General features: G+C 41.7%; 2 protein-coding genes across 3 annotated transcripts; one reads left to right on the forward strand and one right to left on the reverse strand.

Annotated features, from left to right (window-relative positions):
• Positions 1–479: 479 nt before the first annotated feature.
• Positions 480–6,340, reverse strand: LOC111953435 (ras-related protein ralB-B). 2 transcript variants are annotated; one of them, XM_023972689.2, is made up of 5 exons: positions 6,243–6,340; positions 4,659–4,840; positions 4,258–4,466; positions 2,808–2,985; positions 480–2,570 (listed from the first exon to the last, which is right to left on the reverse strand). In XM_023972689.2, exons 2-5 carry the CDS (start codon positions 4,770–4,772, stop codon positions 2,460–2,462), a joined length of 612 nt encoding a protein of 203 aa, XP_023828457.1. In that variant the 5' UTR covers positions 4,773–4,840; positions 6,243–6,340; the 3' UTR covers positions 480–2,459. The 2 variants fall into 2 exon arrangements, with proteins under 2 accessions (XP_023828457.1, XP_023828456.1); XM_023972688.2 differs by having other exon boundaries at positions 6,161–6,285.
• A 7,467-nt stretch (positions 6,341–13,807) lies between these two features.
• On the forward strand, positions 13,808–24,116 carry LOC111953434 (inhibin beta B chain-like). Its single transcript, XM_023972687.2, has 2 exons — positions 13,808–15,048; positions 21,708–24,116. Exons 1-2 carry the CDS (start codon positions 14,634–14,636, stop codon positions 22,481–22,483), a joined length of 1,191 nt encoding a protein of 396 aa, XP_023828455.1. The 5' UTR covers positions 13,808–14,633; the 3' UTR covers positions 22,484–24,116.
• Positions 24,117–25,112: the final 996 nt, after the last annotated feature.

Consider the following 25,112-nt stretch of genomic DNA (forward strand, 5'->3'; position numbering starts at 1 on the left):
ACTTGTCCAATAAGAGACACTTTAGTTTGGTTTAGTTTTATGCAGCAAAAATGGTTTGCTACAATGTGCACTAATGGATATGATCCTGTCCTGCTGCTTTGCAACAGAGTGTTAACAGACTGAAGGCCACATAAGGCCTCTGTCGTCCATTCATTCAAAGTCAAGTTGAACAGCACTGGAATGGTGTTTTATGACACCCATAAACATAAAACCTGTTGGTGCTCTGCTGCCCTCAAACACAAAGGCACTAGTCAAACCACACCAGCAACAAATAGTCCAGCATATCTGACAGAGCCACAATTCCTTACCGCACTCTTTTCAAGCACATTTTGAACAGCACCTTTGACCTTGAATGACTGGCAACTGATAAGACAGATACTCAGATGACAGACCCAGAAGTTGGACAGCAGGGTTGGGGTCAATTCCATTTCAATTTAAGATGTACAGGGGCTACTTTTAAACACTGAGCCCACTGCAAATTCATTACAAAAGAGAACAACTTTATTTGGCAACACAAAGACAGTTTGTATATAACCCATAATAAGTGTGCATACAAACAGTAATTTAGTTTAACGCTTCAGTTTCAAGTGTAGAATTAGAAAGGCAACACTGAAACTTTGACATTTTTGTGGAGGAAAAGTGCAGTCAACAAAATGTGTTCACAAAAAAAAAAAAAAGAGTACCAGTCAAAAGTTGACACCTACTCATTTCAGGGTTTCTTTATTTTGACTATTTACTACATTGTAGAATAATAGTGAAGACATCAAAACTAGGAAATAACAGTAACCAAAAAAAGCTGCATGAGGTAGTCACCTGGAATGCATTTCAATTAACAGGTGTGCCTTGTTTAAAATTTTGTGGAATTTCCTTCCTTCTTAATGCGTCCTTCTCAGAGTTCAAGTAACAGACATCTCAACATCAACTGTTCAGAGGAGACTGCATGAATCAGGCCTTCATGGTCAAATTGCTGCAAAGAAACCACTACTAAAGGACACCAATAAGAAGAGATTTGCTTGGGCCAAGAAACACGAAATCTGTCCTTTGGTCTGATGAGTCCAACTTTGAGATTTTAGGTTCCAACCGCCGTGTCTTTGTGAAACGCAGAGTAGGTGAACGGATGATCTCCACATATGTGGTTCCCACTGTGAAGCATGGAGGTGGTGTGATGTGACACTGTCTGTGATTTATTTAAAATTCAAGACACACTTAACCAGCATGGCTACCACAACATTCTGCAGTGATACACCATCCCATTTGGTTTGCGCTTAGTGGGACTATCATTTGTTTTTCAACGGGACAATGACCCAACACACCTCCAGGCTGTGTAAGAACTATTACACCAAGAAGGAGAGTGATGAGTACTGCATCAAATAACCAGGCCTCCATAATCCCCCAACCTCAACTCAATTGAGATGGTTTGGGATAAGTTGGACCGCAGAGTGAAGGAAAAGCAGCCAACAAGTGCTCAYCATGTGGGAACTCCTTCAAGACTGTTGGAAAAGCATTCCAGGTGAAGATGGTTGAGAGAATGCCAAGGGTGCAAAGCTGTCATCAAGGCAAAGGGTGGCTACTTTGAAGAATGTAAAATATATTTGGATTTGTTTAACACTTTTGGGGTCATAGTTTTGATGTCTTCACTATTATTCTACAATGTAGAAAATAGTTTTTAAAAATTAAGAAAAACCCTTGAATGAGTAGGTGTGTCCAAACTTTTGACTGGTTCTATATATCATGTGGATATAGTACATGTTGGATTGTACATGTGGATAATATGTTGGATTATGAATAAGGTGATTTAATAATCTGACTGATTTTCATGCAGTGGACCATAAATAAAAAAAACTTTAAAAGAAATAGTGTAGTAGTGGAAGTAGGAATATAAAATTGATTGCAGTGCAAACAGTAAGACATCAAACAGCATAGTCAATTTATCTTGGTGATGAGGCTACTTATTCCTACAAGTGAGTATCAAACCAAGGCCATATTTAAGTAGTGTGCGAGTGAGTGATTGTCTGCGATCATAACCTATATATTCACAATCAATGTTGAGGCACTTCATCTAAACAGTCCCCTCTGGACCCGTCCCCAACAGTGGCACAAKGGATGGTTTGCATAACTAACATAGGTTAGTGATAAAGGCCACCCCTCTGACTGCCACAATGCGAGAGGTATTGTATATGGATTTGATATGCGTGTGTTAAAGGCAGAAGGCCCAGTTCAGTGGGAAGGATCTGTAGATCTGGGTTGTGTTCAGTAGGCAAGAAACTGAAGAAAATGCTCCAAAGGGAGACATAATATATTGTCCAATAAGAAACACACTCTTTTTTCTTCCCCCCATTGCAAAAGGTTTCAAAACATTTTGCTACAGTATGTCCTAATGAACATGTCCCTGTCTAATGCCACTGTGCTGCGGAGGCTCTGGTCTGGTTTGGCTCTGTGTCTGAAAGGTCTGGCCTAGATCAAAGCAGACAACATTTGAAAGCCTTCTTGATCTTGCCTTCTTTTCCACTCTTGTCTTTGCTCTCTGACATTTTCTTTTTTCGCACCTCCCTCATAAGATCAAAGAATACCTGAAAAGAATGGACAGTTAGTTATTATTTCAACCATATAGCTACATTGAAAGTTGATTTACTGTAAAGGTTGTTTTTAAATCCTGCTTGCTTGTTGTTTCTGGTATCCCATTTCTTGAAACATTTCTATAACCTAACTAAAAATGTAGAAATCCTAAGTAAGAAATGACATGAAGGTGTATTGTTTCTAGTCCTACTGTAGCGAAGTGCACCGTATGTTTAAGTTTGGTTACATACCTTGTCGACGTTGGCTCGTGTCTTGGCTGAGGTCTCCACGTACTGCACACCCCACTCCTCTGCCTTGGCCCTGACCTCATCCAACGACACCTTCCTGCGGTCCTCCAGATCCGACTTGTTTCCCACCACCAACAGAGGGATGGTATCGTTCTCTGCTTTCACCCGCATAATCTGCTCCCTAGGAAGACACATACAATACATTAGTCCTGATGAAGAACCAGTTGGATCTAAACACTGTCCTAAAAAAAAAAAAAAAAAATAAACTTAGCACTGGGGTGTAATTAGCAGTGTGGAGCTGTATTTTTAGTTCTGGGCATTTACATCTAAAAAAGGACCCATGAGCACCAACATGAAGAACATAGGAGCATATCAAATTAGGTGTCAAATGAAAGCTTATGGTATACTTTATTTTATGGCATAAGGCTTTGATATCTGGATAAACAGATGGGAAAAAGTATCAGAAATACATCAAAACACAATGTTGACAAAGACCCCTGCCAACTAACATTAACACATTTATTGCCTTGTGATTACGTTACCAAAAACACATCTTTAAAAGGTATTCACACCACTTGACTTACAGCCTGAATTGAACATTTATTCAATTGAGATTTAATGTCACTGGCCTACACACAATACCCCCTAAAATGTCAAAGTGGAATTGTTTTTAGAAATTAACAAATTAATTAAAAATGAAAAGCTGAAAAGTCCGGAATACTTTTTGACTCAATCCCTTTGTTATGGCAAGTCTAAATAAATTCAGGAGTAAACATGTGCTTAACAAGTCCCAAAATAATTTGCTACCTCATCAAGCAGTGAATTTCAAACACTGAATCAACCGAAGGCCAGGGTGAATAGAAGGAAGCCTGTACAAAATACAAATATTCCAAAGCATGCATTCTGTTTGCAACAAGGCACTAAAGTAATACTGGAAAAAATGTGGCAAAGCAATTCACTTTTTGTCCTGAATACAAAGTGTCATATTTGGGGCAAATCCAATACAACACATTACTGAGTACCATTTTCAAGCATAGTGGTGGCTGCATCATGTTATGGTTATGCTTGTAACGTTAAGGGGTTGTTCAGGATAAAAAAAAATACATGGAATGGAGCTAGGCACAGGCAAAAGCCTAGAGGAAAACCTGGCTCAGCCTGCTTTCCACCAAACACTGGGAGATGAATTCACCTTTTAGCAGGACAATAACTTAAAACACAAGGCCAAATCTACACTGGAGTTGCTTATCAAGAAGACAGTGAATGTTCCTGAATGGCTTAAAGTTTATATAAAGCACTAAATGTTCTAACTAAATACATGTATATAGCCAGAATATTTCCTGGTCAGGTCATGTGGTCCTGGCCTTATATTGTACATGGGTATGGCATAGCCTGCCATTGGTCAGTTGATCATGTGTTTGATGTACTATAAATCGGCCTATCAGAGTGGACGTACCGGAACTCTGAGGTGGAGGTGAATGACTCATGTTCGGTGATGGAGAAGACTAGCAGGAAGCCCTCTCCGCTCCGGAAGTAGTTGTCTCTGATGGCAGCATAGTCCTCCTGTCCAGCTGTGTCCAGGATGTCGATCTGGACCTCCTCTCCATCCAAAACCACCTTCTTCCTGTAGCTGTCTGCCTTGGTGGGCTCGTAATCCTCCACAAACTAGGAGGAGGGAAGGAGTGAGGGAGGGAATTATTTTATTTACAGAATCGTAAACTCTTTTCAATGGAAAAGCAGTATTGGAGGTTTGACTGGTAGCTTGCCCAAGTCTCTCTTTAGCCTGGGCGTCCAGACCACATTCTACAAAGGGAGCAATGTACGGAGTCTGGTAAGGACCAGACTTATCGCTCTTACCTCGTCATACATGAACTGCAGAGTGAGGGCTGACTTCCCGACACCTCCACTTCCCACCATGATCACCTTGTGCAGCACCAGAGAGCTCTGGTTCTTACTCTTTCCGGTAGACATCTTTGGATTTGGACACTGTCTGCAGCTAATACACTAACGGAAACTGCCTCCACCAACACTAGAACTTCCTACAGTTGGACACAAACATGTAAATTAGCCTACAAAACTTAAACATTTTTTTTTTTAAGTTGCAAAAAAGTGCCCAGAAAAAGAAGGCAGGGTTTTGTATACGCATGTACATCTAATGTCAAAACAGATCCACATGGACCTAAAAGGTTGACAAAACAGCCAATCTCAAAATGGCAGCTGACTGAAACATAGGCTGACCCCTATAATTTCATTAATGAGGTCAGCAGTGGTGTGGCAGCCTTCTAGGGCAAAATGATGCACTTTCAGTACACACCTTCACAGCCAATAGGTTGGGAAGCAAAGCAAACATGTGCCTAGCCAAGTACCTCCTCCACGGAGTTGAGTGGGGACAGCAGTTTTTAAATGAACCTCCGACTCGCTATGCAGTCGCTACATTAAAAAAAAGTGTATGTTTGTCCTCTGTTGAAGCGTGTCTTTGTTTGCTGAACCCCCCCCCAACATTTAACATTTTTATGGAGTAGACATCCCAAGGACCCCAGATAGCAAGGACCATAGTTAAAATATTCTGAAGGAATGATATCAGTAGATCATGAAATGGATGTATAAATCAAGCACACAACAAGAAGAGTGGAAAGCAGAAGAAGGTGTGTGAGAACCTGATGTCATCAACTGAATGAAGGCATCATGTCTAGTGTAGCTGCTGCAAAATGTAATGAGGATCCAAATATGAATTATAAAAAAATTATATAAACAAATGTATTGCTACAAGACCAGAGAAAACTTTCCCACAATGTAATAGGCCTTATTGTCAGTTCCAAAACAGAAACTAAAAGCATAATAAAACACTGTTCTCAGGAACTATAAGACTATAAGACCATAACTAACTTTAAAAACAATGCAGCTAAATGCATGCCCCTTTTAAATGCCCTAACTACTGCCCCAAAATCCAGGGGCACAAATTTGGTTTGGGGGGACATTATACCGTTGCCGTATTTTGCATCACATTCCAAAGATAAAACTGTGGGGACATGTCTCCCCTCTCCCCAGTGAAAGGTGTACCCCTGCCAAAATCAAAATAGATTAAAAATAATAATAATGATTTGAGACTTCTGATACTTTCTTCCTGCTACTTTTCTAGACCCGCCACTTTCTCTCAAGGAGCAGCTCTCGATTGGATATATACAAATTAGAACGCGGTGGTAAACCGAATATTGGATGAGAATCTGTCAATCAAAAGACGTTAGCGCAAACTTCGGTATGTTTGACCAAGATAAAATCTAAATCAAAACTCGCTTCTGATATCGATTTCCACTTGTACATACTTCTACAAACATGCATAGAGATAGCAAACGTCTCACCTTGTAATGAGTTTGGTGTATTTCTTGGCTGTTATCCGGTATACACCATGGGAAAGCTAAAGAGAGGACAAGTTTCACTTACCAGCCGCAAATGCGGATATTTTGACCACTCCCGGACGTCGTGTGAAAWTTTTTTCTATGAACAGGATGTGATGTCATATGGAATTGTGCCATCAAAGACAGTACAATATGAACAAGATGGGCTAAGACAGCTTCTCTCCGATCACACTTGTAGGCGATGTCATGGCGAGGTTGAATAACTGATGCCGAGGTAAAAACCAAATCATGGTGTCGTGATCTTCACGTCGGAAAGTCGGAGCTCTAGAAAGACGTCCGAGTTCCCGAGTTGGAAATCCGAGTAGGATGACTGTTCGAAAGGCATGCGCCATTTTTGAAAAGACTGCATGTAAAAAAAATATTAATATTTAGAAACTTGGCGCACACCATACATATGCATTTTTCCCTTTATAAATCAAACCGGCCCCGAAACTGTGCGCAGGTGAACTAGCATTAAAACTGCCTGAAAAACGCCCATCATTCAACTTTTATGGTGACAATAATGGATGGTAGTGTCAGTTTCTCAGAGATTGTTTATGGTAGTGTATTCGAAACTTGACACAAACAACCTACAGTAGTCCTTTATAAATTGGTGTGGTTATTATATATGTAAATCAAATTGCATATGCATGGTGTTGTCTTAAATACAAGGAGTGAAGTGTTACTAACCTTTGGGTAAATTGTAACAGAATGAAAAGTGCATAAATCATGACATGCGACTAATTATTAAACACCTTTATTGAGAACATGAGAGCAACATTGCCATGTTTAACATTTTGTATGGCAGAAATAATAATACACGTAAATAATCAAATGTATTATTTTACCCTCTAAATGGTATTTCTCAACCATACAACAACTAGGTTAAACTAAACAACTACACCTGAATGTTTGTGGTGTGTGTCTGTGAGACTTTTATGCTCTTCTTCCAGTGCCTGCTTGATGGGTGTATCCGTCAAAATCACAGTTTTTCTCCTCTTCCTACCCCTTGTTGTAATTTTCCTGGGCCCTGCTTTTGGGAAGGGGCGTACATCAACTGGATTGAAATTAGAAAGGTAACAAGGTGTTTCCCAGCCACAGCCTGATACATGTGGGGAGTTTCCCTGTGAGGTGACTGGAGAGGAGGCCTGGAAGGCAGTTGGAGAAGTGGCCCGGAAGACAGTTGGAGAGGTGGCCTGCAAGGCAGCTGGAAAGGGGGCCTGGATGGAAGTTGGAGAGATGGCCTGGAATGAAGCTGTAGAAGAGACCTGGGATGCAGCTGGAGTCGTGGCCTGGAAGACAGTTGGAGAGGTGGCCTGGAAGGAAGCTGAAGAAGTTACCTGGGAGGCAGCTGGAGAGAAGGCCTGGAAGGCAGTTGGAGAGGTGGCCTGGAAGGCTGTAGGAGAGGTGGCCTGGAAGGCAGTAGGAGAAGTGGCCTGGGAGTCAGCTGGAAAGGTGCCTTGGGAGGTAGCTGGAGAGGTGGCCTGGATAGCTGTGGGCACAGTGGGCAAATTGGCCTGAGGGGTGTCTGAAGAGGTGACCTGGGAGGCAGCTGGCAAAACCAGTGTGTCAGCTGGAGCAGGACGATCAGTGACAAGTGAGGGTGCAGAGTCACATTCCTGAAATATATCAGGATTGTATGGCCAAATGCCAGTGCACCTGAACCCAGCCAGTATATTGGTGGGTGTTGTGGCACCTGTTTTGACAAGGCCTGGAATGTCCCATATGGTCAGTTGGAGAGCTGGCCTGGAAGGCAGCTGAAGAGGTGGCTTGGGAGGCAGCTGGCAAAACCAGTGTGTCAGCTGGAGCAGGACGATCAGTGATAAGTGAGGGTGCAAAGTCACATTCCTGAAATAGTCACATTCCTGAAATATATCAGGGTTGTATGGCCAAATGCCAGTGCACCTGAACCAGACAGTAGGTGGGTGTTGTGGCACCTGTTTTGACAAGGCCTGGAATGTCATATAAGGTCAGTTGGAGAGATGGCCTGGAAGTCACCTGGAGAGGTGGCCAAGAAGGCAGTTGGAGAGATGGCCTGAAAAGCAGTTGGAGAGATGGCCTGGAAGGCAGTTGGAGAGATGGCCTGAAAAGCAGTTGGAGAGATGGCCTGAAAAGCAGTTGGAGAGATGAACTGGAAGGCAGTTCGAGAGGTGGCTTGGAAGACAGTTGGAGAGGTGGCCTGCAAGTCAGCTGGAAAAGTGGCTTTGGAGGCAGCAGTTGTGAGGTGGCCTGGAAGGCAGCTGGAGAGTTGGCCTGGGAGGCAGCTGGAGTGGTGGTCTTGATAGCTGTGGGCACAATGGCCTGAGCGGTGTCTGTAGAGGTGACCTAGGAGGCAGCTGACAAGACCAGTGTGTCAGCTGGAGCAGGGGTCATGGTCTTTCCGGGCTTCATCCTCAAACAATCACTGGCTGAGTTCACCATTTTCTTCAATGGACGCTCCTGTCCAGTAGCTTCTTTCTCTCTTTGCAGCATCTGTACAGAGTGACATGACATATGCCGTACAACTTTGATCTGATTGACTTCCCCTGCTTTGCTACATGATCTGCTACATCTTTTTTCAAACTGTGGAGAGGTACTCCACTGTCTGTCTTTCTTTTCCATGATCCAGTCATGGTGAAAGTATAAGAAAACAAGTTGTTACAACTAGGGCCTCCCAAATGGAGCCACTACAGATCCGGGTTCGACCCCGAGCTGTGTCGCAGTCGGCCACGACTGGGAGACCCATGAGGTTACGCACAATTGGCCCAGCGTTGTACGGGTTAGGGAAGGGTTTGGCTGGCCGGGATGTCCCTGTCCCATCGCGCTCTAGTGACTCCTGTGGCGGGCCGGGCGCATGCACGCTGATATGGTCGCCAATTGTAAGGTGTTTCCTCTGACACATTGGTGTGGCTTGGCAGGTCGACGCATGGCTCTCAACCTTCGCCTCTCCCGAGTCCCTACGGGAGTTGCAGTGATGGGACAAGACTGTAACTACCAATTGGATATCACAAAATAGGGGAGAAAAAGGGAGAAAAAAAATATTGACCCTCGCAGACATAAGCTAGCTTCCATTGCTAACATGCATTAAATATCTCTACACAGACTGCTTATAAACCAGATATAAGTCTGGTGAATAAAACTACAAAGCAGTTGATGCCATCATAAAAAACAAATTTGTCGAAATAATTACTTTCTTACCTCAAAATCATATTTCTGTCAATGGAATCTGCAGAGTTTATCACTGGGACTTGCTTTTTCACATGAGGGTTCAGGACTAAAGTGAGCATGTACATAGGGAATCAGATGATTCTACCTCGCTCCTGATTGGAGTTTCCAGTGTTACACTTTCCAGTGTTACAACCATCCCCGGTCTTCCCTACCACAGTATGAGTCATAATACCCATAAAATCTAGCGGTCAAACAGGGAAATGGTTCCAATAGTTTTTCCAATGTTAATTTTTCCAATAGGGGATTTTAGATACCGTTCAAATAAGGGCTGTTTCGTGTAGGCTTACCCTGGCATGATATTTTGATAACAAATCTCTTTTGGACAAGGTGACTTTTATCAATATTTTTGCCTGTATTTACCCACCAAAAATGAAATGTTAATTAGCTGTTAATGTGGCTATCATAAAGAATTACAAATGCCATGATGATCTGGACGAGACTGTCGAATCGAGGCAAAGGTAAGAATCTCTGGATTAACAATCTAATGTAGTTAGCTAAATGTAGTAATTAATAAATTGGCTAAATCTCTTTAAATTGACAATTCTGTGAACTGTCTTGTGCAAGTTTTAAATTGACACAATACATGTTAGCAAAGGTGTCAGCTAGAGATGACGTGCAGGACCTTGCAGGGATTTGTAGTCTTGCATGTCTACATTGATGCTAATTAGCATTTTCGAATCTGAGAGTAAATAGAGCCGAATATATTGATAAAAGTCACCTTGTCCGAGAGAGAGTTACATGGTTATCAAAACGTCACGCCAGGGTAAGCCTACACAGCCCTTATTTTAAGTGTTTCTAAAATCCCCTATGGGAAAAATGAATGGTGGAAAAACGATTGGAATAATTTCCCTGTTGACCACTAGGTTATATGGGTATTATGACACCTCCACTGTGGGGCTCTATAGAGCTTGCCAGCTTGTAGTCCTAAAACCCAGAAATTAGTTAACTCTGGTTTGTTCAGCCATCCCTGGGGAAAGATGAATGAAAGAACAGGGTTTTGGAATAAATTATGAAAATAGGGTCTGATGTTAAAACCTCTACGGGATCGGTGTGTCCCCCACGGGATGGTTGAGCTAATGTGCGCTAATGTGATTAGCATGACATTGTAAGTAACAGTGAACGAATACCATGCTATTGTTTGAGGAGAATGCACAGTTATGTACTTGAAAATGTATCAATAAACCAATTAGGCACATTTGGGCAGACTTGATACAAGATTTTGAACAGGAATGCAATGGTTCATTGGATCAGTCTAAAACTCTGCACATACACTACTGCCATCTAGTGGCCAAAATCTAAAGTGTGCCTAAACTGCAATAATACATTGTGGCCTTTCTTTCAAAATCAAATAAACTAACAAAAAAACATGTTTTTTTTCTTTGTATTATCTTTTACCAAATCTAATGTGTTATATTCTCCTACAGTACTTTCACATTTCCACAAACTTCAAAGTGTTTCCTTTTAAATGGTATCAAGAATATGCATATCCTTGCTTCAGGTCCTGAGCTACAGGCAGTTAGATTTGGGTATGTCATTTTAGGCGAAAATTGGGAAAAAGGGTCCGATCCTTAACCCAAGTTTAGGAGATCTTACTCGTTTTGTTCTATGAGATAATAGCGGTTAACATGACCATTATGAATTACGAAGCCTTTATGTGCTTAATGTGCTTTTTTTATAACATCAATTCTTCAAAAAGTTAAGTTAGCTGATGAAGATTATTTCATAGAATAAAACGTATAAGATCGCATAAGCCTGTGTCCGCCACAGACCTTGTTTTCGGGGTTTATCCAAAAACACCATTCATTATCCACATAGGTTTTGTCCAACAAACCATGGCAGAGTTAGTGCCTACAAAAAGACTCCATTGGGCTACTATTTCTCTCTATTGCAATCAGGCCAGGGCAGTCTGTAAACGAAATAGCAATGGCGAACGTGATCAAATGTCTCTGGAGGTGTTGGCAGAATGTTTAAAACTTTTACAGTGACATGTGCTGTATCTGACCGTTTCTAAAATTTAAATTAAACAATTGCAAATTGTTGTGGACCTGGAAACAGATAGTTTGAATTCAAACATGTTTTGCATTTACTTTTCACCAAACCTAAATATGCTGCACTGCCCGCGAATTCTGAAACGTTGTCTAGCATGCTCAAAATGTCAAACCTAGTAGGCCATACTTACAGTGGTATCCTACACTCTTCAAAGCAAAATATCAACTGTCTGTTCATCTGTTAAATTCTACTGTAGGCTATATTATAAACCACGCTCCCTTTTGGATGCATAGAGCAAAATACTTGAAATAATAGCCTAACTAATAGGCCCAATTAAATGAGAGATGCGCATTGTAATTTGTTGTAGGTTAAAACTTATTCTGTAATATGAACCAGGAAAGGTGGGGAGGAATTTACTCTGCATGAAAATATGTATTATGTTTATAAATGAAATGTTGTTTACTTGAGGCATTTGAAATTACAGTAGGGTATTCAGATATACAGTAGCCTAGCCTAAAAAAACTTAAATGGAAAAGGTGAACCGCTTGTTCTAACATTAAACTGCGCTCCGAATCAAATCGCATGGAGTAAAATTGGCTACTTGAAATCGAATTACTACTATAAAGTGGGTCCACGTTGTAGGCGAAGGGGGAACGTCCTTTCCAAATTCTGAAATTGCTTTTTTGTCCCCTGGTTTTATCATTGGAATGTAATACAAAACGTGGCAACAGTGTTCTTTAGGACCATGCGGACGCCTCGGAGCGGTCGGTAGGGTGTTTGGAGTGGTAATCAGACTGCCTGTGGGGTACTTCGTGACTATGAAACTGTCAGTCAGAAAATGTGACGAATTTATTTTGCAACGATCATAGGAAATACCTATTTTAGAATGCAAAGTTGCAGAAAAATGGATCTTCACTCTTCGAAATACTCGGCTGCTTGCTTGCAATGCAATACTTCATCCAACCACTAGAAACTGTGCGTACGCATGGTCTAACTTTGCGAAAGCTAAGAACATTCGCAGGTCAAGTTCAGTTTATTTAAATGGCGCACGCATGTTTTTGGCCTACGCAACGTTTATAAATGAGGCCTCATGGGTAATTACAATTAACTACAGGTAGAAACAGAATCCAAAACTGTTTCTACCCTCCAGGACCGGAATTGCACAGACTTGCGTTTGACAAATACATCGGCTTATATCTTATTATTATTATTATTACAGATATTATTATCTATAGGCCTATGACAATTAGAAACGGATGAAAACGTTTTAATTTATCACACCGAATTACCTATAGTAGCCTACATAGTCATTGTGCATTGTTTTCCCTCAATATTATCCAGTATATTTCATGATCTATGCTGTAAATTAATGTTTTATTGTTCAACTGTTAGATAGATATGCCTATATAGGCTATATGGCTCAGGCCTATCGGTTTATTGCCTGGCTGCAGATTGTAAAAAAATGTGTACGATTCATGCAATGTGTAGTTGCAATATTTAGAAGAAGGGTGGCAGCATTGAACAACTTTCAACTTGATCTGTTTGTTATAGTATTGGGAGAGCGCACATAAAAAAATTGCTGTGCATTCTCAAATTACTGTGTTGCCAATGTTAGGTAAAATGTATTATGTGATATATGTATTAGGCTTATATTTCACTAATATTTGAGTGACGACAAAACAGAGCTCTGACTTGAATTGGTCAATGTTTTTGTATCACTTCAAATAATAAAAGTGGTGCCTTGGCAGTGTCACCTTTGGCGCTTAAATCTTTATTACCTTGGTGTTATTTCCAATTCATCCAGCATTGTTTGGGAGATGCTTATGGTCGCCATGCTGTCATGCTTGAGCCACAACAAGAAAGGCTTGTCAAAAATCTGTCGGTATTTTATTTTTTCATTTGGAGCATCTATAGGGGACACGTTTTCTGTTTGTTTGATGCATGAAAAGGCAAAAAAAAATCAGTACATTTGGATAGCATGTGTTGATGGAAATGTTTTATATTAAAACATGGCCTTGTCTAGACTATTAGACCTACAGGCTTCATAAGGAACATATTAAATGTTGATTCATGATATAATTGAAGTTTATTGATGTAATCCTCGTTCTTTTTTCTAAAGTAGATCGTTTCCACTGTAAAGATAGCCTATGCTAATGATTCTATATATTGTGCGCAAATCAATGCATTATGCACAAGTCATCAGGCAGTCTGGTAAACAATTGGTTACTTAAATTCTCCAGTATTCTTTTTTATCTCTCCTAATTTGTTTTCCATGGGCCCATAAGCATTTTCTCTGGACGGGAGAGCTAAAGAGGATAGTTTACCTTAAGCCTATGCATAATCTGCTACCAAATACTAGGAGTCTGTTTAGTTGGTGGGACGTCCCACGTGGTTTCAACTCCTTGTATAAAAACTTTCAGTCTATGGAGGGATCCTAAATCGACCTAGCAAGAGAAAGGTTCGTCCGATCATCAGACCTCTTTGTACTCAAGTATATCAGGGCAATTTCATATCGGGAATTCAAATCCAATTAAGGTGCATTTTAATAAGGATACACAGGAACAAAAACTGAAGGAATAAGTCCAGAGCAAATGACAAACTGGATGCTACAATATGCGATAAATTATTATTTGACCGACCCTTCAGCTTTTTCCATTTATGGAATATCCTGATTTGTGTTAATCAACCAATGGGTGATTTTCTGTTCGTTTAGTTTGTCCTCTTCTATTCGTTTCTAAATGATGATTATTGCGAATTGCAGTTCAATTAAACCATGGCATGATACGTCGGGCGTTGAACTGAAACTCAATTGACGGATAATGGTAGCCTACTGGTTTTTAAATTGTGTTACCTTGAAAGGGTGAAGAAAAGTCATTAAGACAAGCAGAACGGACTTGACTCCCAATGTGCCCCTGAAGTGAAGTCAYCTGAGTGGCAGACATCGGGAATGAAAACAGACACGAAATAAGGGGAATATTTCAAGTTACGGTGAATGGAATAGTTAATTCCATCAAAATGCGTCTGAATTGAGTGAAATATTTATTATTGCTTGGACTCCTTACAAATGTATACGMACTAACGGGATTCTTCAACTTGATCTTTCTTTTCATTCGAAATCGTATTTTCTTAAAAACGCCAAGTGAATAGCCTACATTTGACAGAAATATTCTGCATACCTTTTTATAGTAGAAAACGAATTATTGCACTTCAAATATCACGACTTTTCTTCTTCATAAAGAAAATGATTAACTGTATAATCAAAGTAGCATTATTTGTGGCTTGCGTGCTGTCTGTCCGCTGCAAAGAAGCGGCGCCGGGATCCTTGAACCCTTTGCCGGGAATGGAGACGCAAACCGTAGCTCAGGAAACTTGCTCCTCGTGTGGCATCGGCCAGCCCGAAGAATCGGGACAGGTGGACATTGACTTTCTGGAGGCGGTGAAAAGGCATATCTTGAGCAGGTTACAGATGAGGGTAAGACCCAACATCACCCATCCTATCCCGAAGGCGGCGATGGTGACTGCGCTTCGGAAACTCCATGCGGGTAAAGTGCGCGAGGATGGGAGAGTAGAAATCCCGAATCTGGACGGACACGCGACCAGCAATGCCAACGAGGTGCTGGAGGAAAGCTCGGAGATAATCAGTTTCGCAGAGACAGGTGTGTAATTATTGTGTATTACAGGCAAGCTACCGTTTACTCTATTGTATTAGGGAAAAAACGAACAAATAAAACCACTTTTACGCAAAGACCAAGCTGGGTATGGTGCGTAAGGTTTGGACTAAACATTTGATCAAGGTGATATACCGCATCATTCCCGGCCCCGCTAAGAGCAGAAAGGGTCTGTGATTTGAAAACAATACATTCACAAATTCCTTACGGTAGGCACAGTAGTAGCCTACTTTCTAAATATTGTGTATTTATATTTAAAGGGTAGGGAGCATGAAACCAGAAATCAACTGATGCGGGTTCCATGCATACAGGTAAAGTCAGTCAAATAGCTTGAAATATCAAACTAAACTAAACCAAATGTTGCTTCTGTTTATCATTTATAGATGTTTTAAATTATTATTTTCCCCAAGCTATTCTGCAAACATTTTTTGTTATTTGGTAACCCAGCGCGGGTTAACTAGTGGACAGAACACATGTTTGGTTATTTTGACCCAGACAGTTGGGTTGGGTGAATAACCCAACATGTTGGTTTGTTGGGATTACCCAAACATGGGTTAATTTAACCATCAGTTGGGTATTTTTTACTCTCATGCTGGGTGGACCAATCACCTTGGCCTTTTTGAATGTAATCCTTAGGTTATTTTCAGGAGGCGTGTCTTATTAGGGGCGTGGCTTTCAGCTATATCTTATTGGCCACCCATGAGTTTAGATTATTAGGATCCCCATTAGCTATGGTCATGGCTAGAAGGTTCCAGGTTTTGTCAAATTAACAGTTGACATTTTTGGGAAACCATGTGTTTGTTGTATTTGATACCATCCCACCTATGCCGCTCCAGCCATTACCACGAGCCCATCCTCCCCGATTATGGTGCCACCAACCTCCTGTGGGTCACATAGAAACCTACAAATACATGACAACGTACAYAACAGTAATAGACAAGAACAACATAAAATATTACATTAAATTCAAAATAAATAGTTTTATATATAGGAAAGACACCAAGATTCAACAAAAACACTATTTACACGCTGTTCACATATACATATCAATATTCTTATATACAGTACAGTTAAATTAGATCTTTAGAAATAGGAGAAGCGTTGTGATACAATATGTTTTTTAAATCTGTTTTTAAAGTTAGACTTGCTTTTTGCCTGAGTAACCTCTGGMGGAAGAGCATTCCATGATGACATGGCTCTATACATACTGTAACTGACCAACGCATTCAAATCTGTTTTTGGTTTAGGTACCGTAAGAGACCAATAGTTGTGTGTCTGGTATGGTACAGTTGAAGTCGGAAGTTTACATACACCGTAGCCAAATACATTTAAACTCAGTTTTTCATAATTCCTGACATTTAATCCTAGTAAAAATTCCTTGTCTTAAGGTCAGTTAGGATAACCACTTTATTTTAAGAATGTGAAATGTCAGAATAATAGTAGAGAGAATTATTCTTTCGTCGCATTCCCAGTGGTTCAGAAGTTTACATACACTCAATTAGTATTTGGTAGCATTGCCTTTAAATTGTTTAACTTGGGTCAAACGTTTCGGGTAGCCTTCTACAAGTTTCCCACAATAACTTGGGTGAATTTTGGCCCATTCCTCCTGACAGAGCTGGTGTAACTGAGTCAGGTTTGTAGGCCTCCTTGCTCGCACACGCTTTTTCAGTTTTGCCCACAAATTTTCTATGGGATTGAGGTCAGGGTTTTGTGATGGCCACTCCAATATGCTTGGGGTCATTGTCCATTTGGAAGACGCATTTGTGACCAAGCTTTAACTTCCTGACTGATGTCTTGAGATGTTGCTTCAATTATAGTCACATAATTTCCCTGCCTCGTGATGCCATCTATTTTGTGAAGTGCACCTGTCCCTCCTGCAGCAAAGCACCCCCACAACATGATGCTGCCACCCCCGTGCTTCACGTTTGGGATGGTGTTCTTCGGCTTGCAACCCTCCCCCTTTTTTCTCCAAACATAACGATGGTCATTATGGTCAAACAGTTCTATTTTTGTTTCATCAGACCAGATGACATTTCTCCAAAAAGTACGATCTTTGTCCCCATGTGCAGTTGCAAACCGTAGTCTGGCTTTTTTAATGGCGGTTTTGGGGCAGTGGCTTCTTCCTTGCTTAGGGGCCTTTCAGGTTATGTCGATATAGGACTCGCTTTTGTACCTGTATCCTCCAGCATCTTCACAAGGTCCTTTGCTGTTGTTCTGGGATTGATTTGCACTTTTCGTACCAAAGTATGTTCATCTCTAGGAGACAGAACGCGTCTCCTTCCTGAGCGGTATGACGGCTGCGTGGTCCCATGGTGTTTATACTTGCGTACAATTGTTTGAACAGATGAACGTGGTACCTTCAGGCGTTTGCAAATTGCTCCCAAGGATGAACCAGACTTGTGGAGGTCTACGATTTCTTTTCTGAGGTCTTGGATGATTTCTTTAGATTTTTCCATGATGTCAAGCAAAGAGGCACTGAGTTTTAAGGTAGGCCTTGAAATACATCCACAGGTACACCTCCAATTGACTCAAATTATGTCAATTAGCTTATCAGAAGCTTCTAAAGCCATGACATCATTTTCTGGAATTTTCCAAGCTGTTTAAAGGCACAGTCAACTTAATGTATGTAAACTTCTGACTCACTGGAATTGTGATACGGTGAATTATAAGTGAAGTAATCTGTCTGTAAACAATTGTTGGAAAAAATACTTGTGTCATGCATAAAGTAGATGTCCTAACCGACTTGCCAAAACAATAGTTTGTTAACAATACATTTGTGGAGTGGTTGAAAAACGAGTTTTAATGACTCCAACCTAAGTGTATGTAAACTTGAGACTTCAACTGTAGTCACAGTAAGATGCTTCATCTTGAGAGGACAACTGTTAGTATCAGAGACCTTATCTAACATCATAAATGTCATTCCTGTTCATCATACTGCAAATATATATATATATATTTTTTATTACATATTATAATAAGGTATACCACCTTATTGTGTCCCAACAATGGGATTTACAGTGGCTTTTAGGGAACTCATACACTTCTATAAGCATCATTAAAGCTACAAAGAAGTCCATGTTTAACCATAGCATGTGATAGCTATTCAACAGAACAGATGAACAGGAATGACATTTGCTCAGGTGGCTAAAAATATCTGAATGCCACGCCCCCTACTAAACTATGCCTCCAGTCTTCTGATCCTCTGGGTCATATCTCAATAACCCAGCGTCAATAACCCAGCCGTTTTAAAAGAAAACAACCCAACTAAGTGACCCAACACCTGCAACCCAGCAGTTAGGTCAACCAAACAACCAAGCATGTGTTAGTGTGAGCACAGAAAAAGTGTGTCCTCAGGCTGAGGTTCACACCCCCAGAGACTCATAAAAAATGACACTATAACAGCCTCATAGCACTCATCTTCAAAACAACAGAATAGATTAAGGGTAGGTATAATATCACATTCACATTCAAAGGAATGATATGGACAATCCCAAAAAGATTTGAAAATCCCCATAATATTTTCACAAAAGCTCTGTAACTTTGTACTGTACATTGGTGTAGATTCAGTTGGGTTGCCTTCCTTGTGCCTCTTTGCCCTCCTTGCCAGTTGGCAGTATTACCCAGGGTGGTAGCTGCTGCCAGCTGGTCGTGGCACTGAGAAGAGCTCACAGAACAATTTGCTTAGAGATGATTAAAGGGGGACTGGAAATGATCAATGATGCCACCTGCTTGGGCCCACGTTTATTCAAATCAAACCTCTTATTGCCTCTTATTCTTACAGCAGTTTAAGTCACCCCAGAGTTTCTCTAACCGGCTGCGCATCTCTCCAACACAATTAGTGTCAGTGATTTGGTTAGCTGATCAGAGATATGTTCAAAACCAACCCTGTTTGGTGCTTCTCAAATACACTTAGAAAAAATGGTGCTATCTAGTACCTAAAAGGGTTATTCGGCTGTCCCCATAGGAGAACCGTTTTTGGTTCCAGGTAGAACCCATTTGGGTTCCAGGTAGAACTCTTTTCACAGAGGGTTCTATATGGAACCAAAAAGGGTTCTCCTATGGGGACAGCCGAATAACTATTTTGGAAGCCTTTTCTCTAAGATTGTACAGTCAATCTAAGACACCTGTTAAAAATCTAATGTTCACCCATGCTGAGCGTTTCATCTGAATGCCACCCATATAATATGATTCTACTGTGATCTTCTGTTGAGAGTCCTGGTACCAGCTATAAGCTGACCTGAAAGAAGGGCTGCTTTAGAATGGCTGTACATCTACATTAGGTCAGCGCTTTGTGCCAAGACCATGCATGCTGAATGTAGAGTGAACTGGAATGGTGAACTCACTGCCACTGACTGTTCCGTATTAGAATGCATGGTGTGAGGGACCATATCCCTTATATAGTCCTAGAGTGGGACTTGGTTCCTGCCTGCACAGTACTCATTGACTTCATCATGCTTGTACGTTAGACCTTGTATTTGCCGTTGTTGTGTACCGTTACTACAGCAGTCGCCTGACAAAGATGCAACAGTGTCAGCGATAGTGATAGCATCTGAAGACGCTTTCTCTGCAACTCTGTTTCTGTCCCTGAGAAGGATAAAGAAAGAATGCTGTATACTGCATTGGCTCTCTCATAAGATCACCTGACAAATCACTTTCAGATTGGATGTGTCTTTTTGGGGAGTATTCCTTTCTTGAGTATCCTGTTCCATCTGAGACAATTCTCCCTCTTTACTCACAGAGTGAAAAATGGACCCCTTAGGTTTGTTTCACAAAGCCCCCCTCTTCCCGCCTCCCCTGTTGAAAGAAGAAATAACCGATACAGTAATATATCAAAGTCATCCATTGGTAAACAGAAGATAAATAGAACATCCATTTCAAATCAGGAGACACTAGGTCTTAGCTTTTAGCTTATTGTCGGTCACGTCTTGACAGCTGTGCTGCCACCCATGGCCTGGTGCTAGTACAGTCAGAGTGTGGTCTATAGCTGTCTGTTGACTAAGTCTTTGAGTTGAGTAATAACAAGGAGATTACCTGTCTTGTGTTGTGTGAAGCAGTGCAGATGGAGACTGGCTGGGCAGGCCAGGGCAGCCTCCATTATAGCTGATGCCTGATGATGGGGCCCAGGCCCGCCCAGGTCGAGTCCCCTCACTTTGGGCGGCAAGCAAACAGGCAGGCAGCACAGCTCAGTGTTCAGGCTGTAGAGGTGACCCTTGACATGTGTGCGTTTTCCAACTTTCCTTCACCTGACAGCTGCATGTTGCTCAGTCAGTCACAGAGTATCCATGTAGAGTGTTGCTGATGGTCTCTCAGGTTAGAAGGTTTCACTCTCACTGGAGGACTGGGGAGAAACCATCTATTTCAGTTCCTGCCTTAGCTACTGAAGATGTTACTGTCTCTTGGGTTTCTTTAGGTAGTTCAAGGTTCAGGTCTTCTCTTGATCAACTGCATGGTGGTGCAGGAAGCCTGACCAGGCAAAGTCAGTGTGGAAGAGTAGGAGTTGTTTTGGTCATGTCATGTGACAAGTGCAAGTTAGATTTGAATTTGACTTTGGACCCTGACCCTACCCTAACCTGAACCTGAACCTACACATGAAAACAATATGGCACAAACCTAAAACGACTAAACATTGGCACGCACTGTACAGCCAGAAAAGGCTTCTGTGGTGATAGTTGGGTTGTTGGGAAGGCCAGCTAGTTTCATGTCAATTCCTTTTTTCCTTCATCATTAATCCACAGTGAAGCTGTGCTCCTCTTCACTCAATGTGCCTGGCTCTACCATGCCTTTACATCACATTACTGTGCATTGTGTAAGCAGTTAGGCTCAGTAAGCTCTCGTTTTTCTGCAGTATTCACAGCAAAGCCTTTGAGCCTTTGTACTTGGCTCTGATAAGCCCTCTTGTCCATACCCAGCCTGACTCAGGGCCAGGGGCAACTTCAAGTGGGCCTGATCCCAGATCTGTACTGTCATTGTCACTGTCAAGGCTCCCTATAAGCAAGGGCCAGCTGGAACTGATTCCAGACCTGCTGATGCTGCACTGTTGTTGCAGACCTCATGTAGGCCTATGTGACAAGACCAGGGCCTGTATTCATAAAGCGTCTCAGAGTAGGAGTGCTGATCTAGGAACAGCCCCCCCCCCTCTTTTTCATGATGATCTAAAATACAAAACTGATCCTGGATCAGCACCCTGAGACGCTTTCTGAATACGGGCCCTGGACCAAGAAGAGGCTGAGTGTCTCTGTTAGAGCTGTCTCCCAGTGTACACCCATCCACCAAATCCCTTTAGTACCAGTCCAAACTCTGTTTACATCCCAGGCCAGATAAAGATGACATTAAGACAGGCTATAACCAGGGAGGCCATAGTAACCGTCTATCTCAATTTAATCCCAAACTGTTGAACTGTTCCCAATGTGCCCAGTTCTTGTCTAGCTATTCATCCAACAATCCAAGCTTGGGACCACCCAGTGTGGTAGTATCTTCTTGATGCTTTGTCCAATAGCAGTAAGGTTTTTGAAAGATGTTTGTTTACACCATATAGCCAATGAATCTGTGTGTTTGTTTCTCTTTTTTTAGCATTGCCATACTGACCTATAAAAGGTTTAAACTGACTTTTAACGGACCTTTTCCAATTCTGTTCCTGTCTTTCCCAGATGAGCTGGTATCATCCAAATCCAGCCTGTTCTTCCTGATCTCTAACGAGGGAAACCAGCACCTGTACGTGACCCAGGCCACCCTCTGGCTGTATTTAAGGCTGCTTCCTAACACCCTGGACAAGGGCCAGCGGAGGAAGGTCACGGTCAAGGTGTACTACCAGGAGCCTGGTCTGGGTAGCAAGTGGAACCTGGTGGAAAAGCGTGTCGAGCTGAAGAGGAGCGGCTGGCACACCTTCCCCCTGACCAACGCTATCCAGATGGTGTTCGAGAAGGGCGGCCGGCGGCAGAACCTGGACGTGCGCTGTGAGGGCTGCGAGGACCTGGCGGTCTTACCGATCCTCGTGAACCAGAACGACGAGTCCCACAGGCCGTTTCTAGTCGTACAGGCCCGGCAAGCYGACAACAAGCACCGCATCAGGAAGAGGGGGCTGGAGTGTGACGGGAGCAGTAGCCTGTGCTGCAGACAGCAGTTCTACATAGACTTCCGCCTCATCGGCTGGAACGACTGGATCATCGCGCCGTCGGGGTACTTTGGGAACTACTGTGAGGGCAACTGTCCACCGTACATGGCGGGAGTGCCAGGGTCGGCGTCGTCCTTCCACACCGCAGTGGTCAATCAGTATCGGATGAGAGGCATGAGCCCCGGCTCCATGAACTCCTGTTGCATCCCCACCAAGCTCAGCACCATGTCAATGCTCTACTTCGACGATGAATACAACATCGTCAAGAGAGACGTACCCAATATGATAGTGGAGGAGTGTGGATGTGCTTGAGTTGAGACTGCATGTGCTTCAAGTGGACTTTTATGAACATTTGTAAACAAGAAGAGGATATTCCAAAATGAATTATACAAATCAAAGTGATATTTATGGACAATTATAAGGCATACACACATGCACACACAGCTTCATTCATTCACACATATCCTACACACTCATTCTCACATATGCCTGAACAAACACTTGTATATATATTTATGTTTGTTAATAATATTCTCTGATAGAAGCCTTTTTTCTTTTGCCAACATATGAACATATGATCCAATCCCATTTTTTGTGAACACGTGTTTGCAAATTCACGTCGGTGTCATTATCAGAGGGATTGAAACTAAATGGTACTTATTGCATCATATATTTTCCAAGATTGCCATTTCTATTCTGAAAATGGAGAGTTCTATTTCGATACTCTGACGAAGGTGGAAAAGAGCCTGAGATTATGAAGGAGGTGCACTTGCTGATAGACAATTCCAAACCACGCCTCTTTCCAGAAAGTATGACTGCAAAATGAAAGTGAAAGCCCTGACAACTCACCTCTTGTACAACTTCAGCACTTATAACAAGAAATACATCTTGTTGATGTGTCACAAGATTCCATTTTATATTAAAAACTTTTTCATTTTACGGCCAGCATCCGGAAATCAAAATGGCTTCCATGTCAGAAGAGTGAGCAGAACATAAAAATACATTCCAACACACCATGCAAATGCTGAAGCTGTCATCAAAACCTGGGAGTTTAGGCTGTGATATGAAACAGTGACAATAGGGAAGAAACATTGACCTTCCCGTTACTTCCTTCTGAATCCTTTCTTCTTTCGTTCACACTTTTAACGGGATGAGTCACATCTCTTCAACAGCTGAAGCACAACCTCTCATTTCAGTCAGCCAATCAAAAGCGAAGAGTTGCCATATTGTTTGGTTAAAGTCCTGGTGCAGTATAGCACTTCCTAATGCACATTAAATAGCACTTGCAGATTGAAATGCCTTTAAAGAGTACAATGTGGTACACCGACCGTTGCTCACAATCCTTTTAAATATAAGTGCCGCATGAGCTATGCAATGTATAGTATTGACCCACAGACACCAGACAAACTGAACTTTTAGTTACAGTCATTAACTATTACCAGTACTTGAAATGTAATCTTTTGCTTCCTCTTCAAAGTGAATGATAGTTACAATATTTGCACTGAAAAGTTGCGTGATTAGTTAAAAAATAAAGAAACTGCCATTGGAAAAAAACATTTTTTTTATAGAAAGCAAATTGAGTTCTGTTCAAATGTATTATACCTAATCATGGAACCAAAGAGGCCAAGATTTTTTTTGTTGCTATTATAAGAGGCCATGGTAATATTTTGTAAAATACTTTGTGACCAGTTAAGAGGCCTAAACACTGCATCAGGGTACAATATTATGGATTCCATTTTCAGTTCAACATCTTTTTTTCTACTTTGTATAGACAAATATTTTTTAATCGACTTAAATACTCTTCGGTTTTCTAGTTCAGCTCTTGTTCCAGAATCATTTAGAAAAAACACGTCATCTCTGTACAGCTGATGTAAGATATAAATCTGATTTTAAAATATTTTGTTCTTTGTAATTGTTGAAAAATAAAATGTCTTATTCTGAATTAGGTTGGAACTCTCTTGAGTCTTTCTGGGGACTACTTCAATTTCTATATTTATTTAACTAGGCAAGTCAGTTAAGAACAAATTCTTAATGACAGCCTAGGCCTTGTTCAGGGGCAGATTTTTACCTTGTCAGCTTGGGGATTTGATCTTGCAACCTTTTGGTTACTAGTCCAACGCTCTAACCACTAGGCTACCTGCCGCCCTAATATGGCAGATATGGCAGGAGTGGTCAACTCTAATCTAGCCGTTAAACGTGTGACCACTCAAACTCGAACACACACACACAAACACACAATAATTAGTGCAGAGTGAATCTGGGCAGAGCTCCAGGGCTCAAGTGGTTGGCCCTAGGTCACACTCTCAGTGATTGGTAAACAGAAGCAATCAACAACATTAGCTGATAGCATCAGATCTGGTTACCTATAGGCTCCCGTTTGTTTTGCAGTAGTGTTTTTAAAGAACGCCACTCAGTGTTAACCTGAGGGTGAACAAAATACCTCACACGTCAGAATCAGTGAGAGAGACAGACAGGGCAGGACTGCACACGCACGAAAACGCGTGCGCGCATGCACACACGCACACACCAGCGCACGCATGCACACACCACACACACACACACACACACACACACACACACACACACACACACACACACACACGCACACACGACACACGCACACACGCACACACACAAACCAATGACAGGAGACCACACATGACAGCCCGGGCCTCTTGAAAACACGATGCTGTGTCTTTCACGTCCATCAGCAAGATATCACTTTAAATGTATCTATCACTGTCTGCCAAGGGAATTTAGTGTTTTTGTCAGCTGGGTGAATTAAATGTTTCAGATAAACAGACCGTCTCTCAATCTGGCAGTGAAGGGATGAGTCAGTGTTATAATCTGGTGTTGTGAGGGAGGGAGAGAGAGAGAGAGAGATATAGAGAGAGAGGGAAGGAAGGAAGGAAGGAAGGAAGGAAAGGAAGAGAAGGAAGGA

Source organism: Salvelinus sp. IW2-2015, linkage group LG27, assembly GCF_002910315.2.
Source record: "Salvelinus sp. IW2-2015 linkage group LG27, ASM291031v2, whole genome shotgun sequence".
Classification (NCBI taxonomy): Eukaryota; Metazoa; Chordata; class Actinopteri; order Salmoniformes; family Salmonidae; genus Salvelinus; species Salvelinus sp. IW2-2015.